The following is an 8,630-nucleotide window of genomic DNA, read 5'->3' as shown; positions in this document are numbered from 1 at the left end:
TACCCTCTAATATTTAAGCCAACAACACAAAATTGGAATTGCAGGACAACACATCCTCGGGTATGACAACCTCTTGAGTAATGACTATTAATTAATTAATTTAGTTTATCAATTGAAAATTAACTATTCAACGAATAATAACTTTTGTATCTGATTTCCATGCTACATAATTTTTGTTTAATTTTTATAGAAAAACAATCATGACTGCAATAATATCAAACAGAAAGCTGAGCAAGAAATAGCTAATTTAAAATTAGAAATTGAAAAGCTGAATCTTAGAAAAAACAATATGGATCTTTTACTAAACTATTTCAATTCTAAAAATACAAAAAAATCATCAAAAGGTGTGAAGTTGGATGATGATAGTAAAGTTATGCAAATTACAATTTACTGTAACTAAATTACTCTTGCAGTAACTCTGTAGTAATTTCATTATAATTTATTTAAATTAACGCAATTGTAACAAAATTACTTTTAATAAGTCATTTAACCAACACTGCTAGTAGGTACACAAAAAGTATTTCTCTGAATTAATTTTTTTGTTCAGACTCAAATTATTGTATTTTATTTAAAAATAACCTATGGATATTTTAAAATTCTTGTAAGTCCTTCAAATAATAATTTTTATTTAATAATATTATTATTAACTTTATTATTTAATTTCTTTTCTTCTTTTCTGTTGCTGTTCCGTATATCTTTTTTCGTTTATTTCAAACAGATAAATTACAAGTTGCATAAGACCTGATAGTAAAATAATGTTTTATAAGCTTATGTTTGACATTGTAATTTTTTTCACAGAGCGGGTAATTAATTTTAATGTTATTACAAATATCATCTACAATATTAAAATTTGAGTTATGTAAAAAGTGGGTTTTATATTTTCTATAGACTAATTCACAATTAAGTATTAAAAGTACTGTATTAAGACAAGGTTCTTTCAATCCTCCTTTATTCAATGATTTTGTGTAAAACTTGTATTTTTCTGGAAGACTTTTAGTTTCTGTGGTGTTGCACATGAACATACAACATTCATTACACGATACTTTTAATATTGCATTTGTGGCACTGCCAGCCAAATGAAATACAATATTCATATCATATTCAGGGAGAATTTTAAATGCCTCTGAAATGTTTTCTACGTAATCTAATAATTCTAGTGGTTTATCATTATAAGTTGGGTGAAGTATATCAACAGAAGTACTATTGAAGTTCTCAGGAACTTTTTTAAAATGATTTAATAAAAATGTATCGCTGTCGTTCATGTAATTACTACGTTTTACATCAGAAATATACTGTGACATTAGTATCATTTTGAGGGCTCTGAGGGATTGAATTGCATTTGGAGTTTGTCCAGCCTTACGACGCATTTGGGAAAAAAGGTTTTCGACTGCATCTTGGGTGAAACGATGGCACAAAATAAAATCAAACCCGTTACAAAACAATAACTCGCTTGTTTCAATAATGGATAATGAAGACATGATGAGACCAACATTCAGAGGTTTCCAACCATTTAATCCAAACTCAGTCTGTTCAACTAAACCAATAAGTTTTTGAAGAAAATCATATTTTGTTTCCTTGTTTCTTTTTGTTATTGATGTTTTCCGTAATTTGCTTGATGTTAACGTAAACCATTCATCGATTAACCGAATAAAATGAGCAGTGGTTAGTGCATCTTTAGGTAACAAGTTACAGTTTACAGCAGTTTCCACAGCAGCTGCAGTTTTCAAAGAGAAAAATCGGACAGCTGACCCAACATTCATTTTTTGAAAATTATTTGGATATATGACTTCTCTTTTTAAATGATGCAGTAAGCGAAGTTCTTCATCTCTATTTGAATCCTTCCGCTGTTCAATATTCCACAAGTCTGCCACAAACTTACAATGCACATATTCTGTAGGTAAACCTTTTGCTTCACAGTATTCTTTAGGTAATTTAATTGTGCTCCTTAATGCAGTACTTTTTAAATTTTTAATCAAATGACATACATCTGGCATAATAAACACATTATTACCATCATAAGTAAAATAATTCTGTCGAATACCAGTTTTTTGAATTTTTACACCTAATTCTTTCCATAGTGATCTGTTTTCATTTCCCATATCAGAAGATAGCGAAACAACTTTCAAACCACCTTTTTTACAAAACTCTAAGCAATCATAAATAAACTGCTTGGTTAATTCAGGTGCAGGCGACCCATCTGTAATATGAGCACCGATTACTTGTTTCCAATTATTCTTTACACTACGTAGCAACACTAATAAAAGTTTACTTCCAAGTTTATTAGTGTTACCAAGAGTAATCTTTCCATAACGTTTACCTCGGTTCTTATCATATGATTCTTCGCGGCTAATTTCCATTTCATCAAACGAAAGAACACAGAACCTGTCTTCTTTCTCCAACTGTTGAACTTTAAACGCTAAAGGTTCTAACATTGATTCAAACAATCCAAATTCCAATTTAAGACCCTGTAGTCGGCGAGTTATGGTGCTATAGCAGGGTAACGGTAAGTTCATTTCTCTTAAATATTGATATCCATGAACACCAACAGCAAAACGAATTTTTAATGATTTCATAATTGTTTCATTATCCCATTGCTGTACATTTGTTTTGTTAGAAAGAACATTTATTTGCTGGTCAGTTAAAAATTGCTTCAAAGCAATTTCCTTTTCAGCAGTTTCTTTTTTCAATGTTTCGACTTGTTTTTTTAGTTCAGCAATTTCATTGATAAACTCATGGCAATTAATACACTGTAATTAAAAGTAAGTAACACATTTTTACAGGAATCATTGTTAAAAAAATAGCTGATTTTACTGTAGAAGTGTACTTACAGATTCTACATTTGAACTGCTTATGTCTTTTGAAGTATCTGCATTGACAAGAAGAGTATTTGCAATCTGGCAGGAAACATTGTCTTCAACAGTAACAGGTCTCTATTAAAAAAATGTAAATGTAATTTAATTAATGGTTGTATCACCTAATTAACTGAACTATTGGTAATTAATTTAATAATTAAATATTTTTGCACACCTTATACTTTGATTTTCTGGTCGTCATCACCCTCTTTGGTGGATTTGGGACGTTAAAAATTGTGGGAACTGCGTCCCATTTTAACTTAACCCATCCATCAATTCTGTTTTTTTCAAATTGGTTCTCCTCAAAATGAACCTAGTAGGTTTTAAATAACAAACATTAATGGCAGAAATAACTAATTAATTAATAAAATATAACTAGTTAGGTAATGAACTAAACCATAAATATTTACCTAGGCATATTAATTTAAATAATCGGACAAAAAAACCAGGCTTCCTTTTCTACCGTTGGACAAAAAGTCTGAGCACATTTTCATTGTCAGACAAATATAGTCCAAAAAATAAATATTTAATAACTATAAATATTAAATAGTATATAATAACTTTATAAATATCTTATTAAGGTATATAATATATAATATATTTAAAAACTGTAAATATTATATNACTGGTTTGCAAAATAAATAAAATAAAGAAAATAATGAAGTTTAAAGTAATATCTAGATTAGATTAAATTACCTTAAATTAATAATAATAATTTTACTATAATAAATAATAATACCCAATATACGTACCTTATACTGAATTGAATTTTGATTATAAAATGTAATATTAATTACGTATAGGTAGCTAAAAATCGATGTAGCCACTGTAAGGTTTAGTTTTATTTAACTGTTAACAATATTACTTAATTTACACTTTACGGTTTACAACGGTAGGTACATTTAACTGTTCAGTTTACAGTAGGTAATAGTTGTCAATTGTTCACAATTCAAATTTTAAAAAGCCAAATACTAATAAACGCTAACGCAGAAACGCCGCACACGAGGTTTGAGAATTATTGAGTATTCGCCGTTCGGTGTTATAAATTATAATAGCCGTGCTGCGTACATAGACCTATTAACTAATGGACAGCGCTTACCACACCACCCTGCCTACATTTCATGGGGACGAGATAGAGTGAGAGAGAAAGAACTATGGGTTTGGGCATATCATGGAGGACAATTGGCATTAAGTTTTTTCAGCCATGCGTATTAGCGTATTATCATTGTTTTATGATAATTATATTATAATAATAAACACTAATAATGTATTAGCTGGTAATGTAATAAAATATTATATAATATTTTACATTTTTAGTTTTTATAATAATATATTATAAATTACAATACATAATTATCATAATACTTACTTACACTGGTGAATGGTAAACAGAATATTGTAATAAGTTAGAAGCTACCATTGAGGATAGAGCTGCACTCTCATTATAAAGTCTGAAAGTCATATTCTGATTCCATCAGGTCTAGTTTTTGTGTTACAGCTACTAAAAGTAAAAATCATTGGTGACTGGTGAGTATTTATATTACATCATAATCAACTTTATTAATTCAAGCTTATAATATAATGAAGACCACTTTTTTAATTAAAACATATTATAAATATAATACTTATACCTACCTAATATCAATAATAATATACTTACCTAGGTAATATATAATGAAATATAATATAGATTTTAATACATATTATAATAATATAGTAATATATAAAATATAAATAATACATATTTTAATATAATAAATATAATACAATAAGATAACTGTTGAATAAAATATTATTGGTGTTTAAATAATATGACTTTAGTCAGGTGTGATCTAATTCTATATTTCGGTTGGCTTAGCTCTTTGTTGTGGTGGTGTAGTCTAATGACAATATATTTTTTTATAATAAGTCTTATAATTTGTAGAACATGGTTGTTAATTGGAGACTGAGATAAAATATGTTCATTTAAACAATTAAACACATTTTTTATATTAATATTAGCCATTGTTTTAACTAATAAAAAATTGATTGGATCTTCTAAATGTTTTGGCACTTCGTGAATTCTAGATACAAATGTTTTTTCAGTTAATTTACAAATTGTAATTACATCAATTGCTGGTTTTATGAGGCCTCCTCGATTTTTGATGTCGATCAGTGTATGGTGTTTAGTCTTATCTTCAAGCGCATTACTACATATTTGACAATTAATTGTTCGTTTTAATTGTTTTATAACAAATCCTGATATATGTTCAATGATATCTTCTTTATAAACATTTATATCTTCTATTTCATTGTGTTGATCATCTTCATCATTAATATTATCTTCCTCTTCAACACAAAGTATATCATGAAAGTTTTCTACTTTTTTCTTTTTACTACTTGATACATGAAGAATATTAGTATTATCTAGGACTGAACAGTTTGCATTTTCGGAGACAGATAGTTCACTGCGTACCAACAATCTCTTATAGGCAGCTTCAAACTGTGAAGCTTTCGGGTTGTTATTAAAGCCTCCTTTTGACCTAATAGCCGAAAATAGCATCTCTATATGATCTTGAGATATTTTATAAGAAAGGATAAAACTTAACTGTCCGGTCTCAACTACATTGTCAAACNACAGTGATAATGTGTTTTGATTACTCAGCAAATCATTATAATTAATATTTAAACAATAATTTAAACTTTTCTTATTAAATTACTTATACTAATTTAAGTAATATAATTAATAGTTATGTCTGACCAAACCACGAATAGAACTAATTGTTGTGTATATGGCTGTTCGTCGAGAGCTGACCGGGATAAAGATAAACATTTCATTTAATTCCAAAACAAGGTTCAAGAACAGTCAAAATTGTAAACAAGCTTGGTATAGAGGAATTGGTCGACATAAGAAAGGCTTGGGATAAGATGTTAAAGTCTGGAAAAAAATTAACAAATGCCATGAAAGTATGCTCCAAACATTTTTCAAAAAACGATTACATACTACCAGGTACCTAATACAATATATTTTTTTTTAATAACAATACATTTTCTTAATCTATGATTATTTTTTAAGATGTTCCATGTAAAAAAAAGACATTAAAGAAAAATGCAATACCCTCAAAAAATTTGCCATTGCAATTACCTGTAAATGCATATGTACAAAATAGAATTCAAAGAAAGAGAGATAGAGACATATTGGAAGAAACACCATCAACTTCTGATTCTTTTTGCCAATCTAATGAAGAGAATATTATAATAGAAGCAAATGAAGAAAATCCTAAAATAGTAGAAGAAATAATTAGTGGTTTATCCCAACCTACTTCACATTTACAAACATGTAAATGTGACAAGAGTGTACAGGTAAAAAGTGGTGATTTTATTATTCCTTTTGTCAGTATATTTGACACAAACTGTAAGTTAAATACTGCAACTGGACTTCATTCTATTGAACTACTTGAAACAATTGTGTCTTTATATGACAAACACAATTGTACTAGAAGATCCAGAAAATTAAGTTCTAAAGAAAGGATAATATTGACGTTTATGAAATTGAAGTTAGATGTTAGTTATGTAGTGCTTTCAATTTTATTTCGTACCATTTCTTCACAAACTTGTAAGGATATTTTTCAAGAAACAATATTGTATTTATCATTGATTTTAAAACCAGCAATACCGTGGCCTTCAAAAGAAGAATGTTTGAAAAACATGCCTATATGTTTTAAATTATTCCAAGACACACGAATTATCATTGATTGCACTGAAATGGAAATTCAAAAACCTAAATGTCTTTGTTGTAGAATAAGAACATACTCACACTATAAAGGAAAGCATACAGTAAAATTTTTAACTGGTATTAGTCCTGGAGGTATTTTAATTTTCATAAGTAAAGCTTATGGAGGTCGAGTGTCAGACAAAGCAATATTTGAACAGTCAGATTTAATAAAAAAATTAATACCTGGGCAAGACGCCATAATGGCTGACAAGGGGTTTCTGATTGAAACTGAGACTAGTTTACATAATATTAAATTAATTAGACCACCATTTTTAAAGAAAAAGAAACAATTTTCGAAGGATGAAGCTACTACAAATGTTGCAATTGCATCAGCCAGAGTTCACATTGAGCGCAGTAATCAACGATTAAAAGTTTTCAAAATATTATCAAATAAAATTCCCTGGAATTTAATGAATATTGTTCATGAAATTCTGATTGTTATAGCTGCTATTGTCAATTTGGGTCCATCAATTTTATCTGATAATAAATATCTTGTATAAAGCTTATTAGTTTACATGTACCTATGAAGATATTTTCTTATGTTATTTTTTAAATAAATATCATTAATAAGGTAATAAATAATAATATATGAGTCACATTCATAACAATTTATAATTTACAATGTTTCACATACAACATGTAACATATTATTAAAAAAATTTTCTTTAATTTTTTGTAACATATTATAAGTAAATTTATAATCAAACGGAACATTAATTATTTTCAGACTGTTGTCTTGACTAGCATATATTACAAAATCACAAGATTCTAAATTTAAAAGTGCCATTCCAAATTGTACTTGTGCATAATATTGGTGTTTGCATTTTAATTTGATAACACCTTGTTCGATTTTAATAAATTTACATGTTTTAATAATATCATCAATAGATTTTTCTTTTCCTACGTTAAATTAAAACGTATATTTAATTAAAATGTGAAAATGATTATTGTATTTTAGTTACAAATTACCTAAATATGGACATTTAATTTCCAATAATTTTTTAGGTACATGGTTATCCATTATTACACCATCAGGTGAGTAGGACAGCCATGGATTTGAATTTGAAACAATAATACCAGTTTCTTCTACTATTGCCCCAGTTTTTGATATATATGCAATGCGAGCATTTCCTTCTTCATATTCTCCATGACATGTATAATCATTACTTATTTTTTTAGAATTGAAATAATGTGTTGCTTTCTTTTTCCAATCAGTACCTAAAATATAATTTGATTTATTGAAAAAATAATTTAAAACATGTGGTTTTAAAATTCAAAAGAATATATTAATTTGCCTCTATAAGTATAAATGGAATAGCACCGACTCCCAGTTATTCTATATTTTCTTTCTACATTCCAATTACTTCTATTTATTTTAGATTTAAAATAAACTTCCTCAATATCACAAACAAATAATAAATTATATGTATTTCTACAACAAGATTTTATTTCGTTTACATTTTCTGTGTAAGAACATAGCTGAAGTAAAACCACTGACTGAACGGATTTGTTTAAAATACAATTTGCAATATATTTTTCTAATTTGACATCATCATTGTCATTAGCAACATTCAAACCATCAACTAACATTCTTCTACCAATGCTATACAAATATTAAATATTAATAAATTTAAATTTAAAAAAAATATATTATTATACTCTTATAAAATTAAAATATGTATTTAAAAAAATTACATAACACAACTAAATTTAGTTTTATTGTATACCTATGTTTTGCTAAAGCACTGTTTGGATTTTTTTGTATTAAAGTTTTTAAAATATCTATTTCAGATACTGTTGATGGCATATTTAAGTCATGTGCTTTAATGCAATTTGTATCTATTAAAGGCCTAGGTTTGTAATTTTGTACTGACGTTTCTTTTCTAGCAGACCAAACACATTTTATATCTGTAGATGATATTTTCTCAAATTCCGATATATTTTCCCTAANAATGCTCCACCATTATCACTTATTTTTACATTAGATTTTTCTGGATAGTTACTACCATCTTCTTGTAAACAGT

At 27.5% G+C, this 8,630-nt stretch overlaps 2 protein-coding genes across 2 annotated transcripts; both read left to right on the top strand.

The window, feature by feature from the left end:
* Nucleotides 1-6: 6 nt before the first annotated feature.
* Nucleotides 7-812, top strand: LOC111028402 (the record flags this gene model as incomplete). The annotated part of the gene is made up of 2 exons (XM_022307030.1): nucleotides 7-60; nucleotides 191-812. Coding segments are annotated over 2 exons (264 nt in total), but the record flags the coding sequence as incomplete, so codon positions are not given.
* Nucleotides 813-5,475: 4,663 nt separating this feature from the next.
* On the top strand, nucleotides 5,476-6,975 carry LOC111028401. Its single transcript, XM_022307029.1, has 3 exons — nucleotides 5,476-5,841; nucleotides 5,908-6,820; nucleotides 6,885-6,975. The coding sequence occupies exons 1-3, from the start codon at nucleotides 5,760-5,762 to the stop codon at nucleotides 6,973-6,975; spliced, it is 1,086 nt and encodes a 361-aa protein (XP_022162721.1). The 5' UTR covers nucleotides 5,476-5,759.
* Nucleotides 6,976-8,630: the final 1,655 nt, after the last annotated feature.

Source organism: Myzus persicae, unplaced genomic scaffold (genome assembly GCF_001856785.1).
Source record: "Myzus persicae strain clone G006 unplaced genomic scaffold, MPER_G0061.0, whole genome shotgun sequence".
Lineage (NCBI taxonomy): Eukaryota > Metazoa > Arthropoda > Insecta > Hemiptera > Aphididae > Myzus > Myzus persicae.
This window is presented reverse-complemented; position numbering and strand designations above follow the sequence as displayed.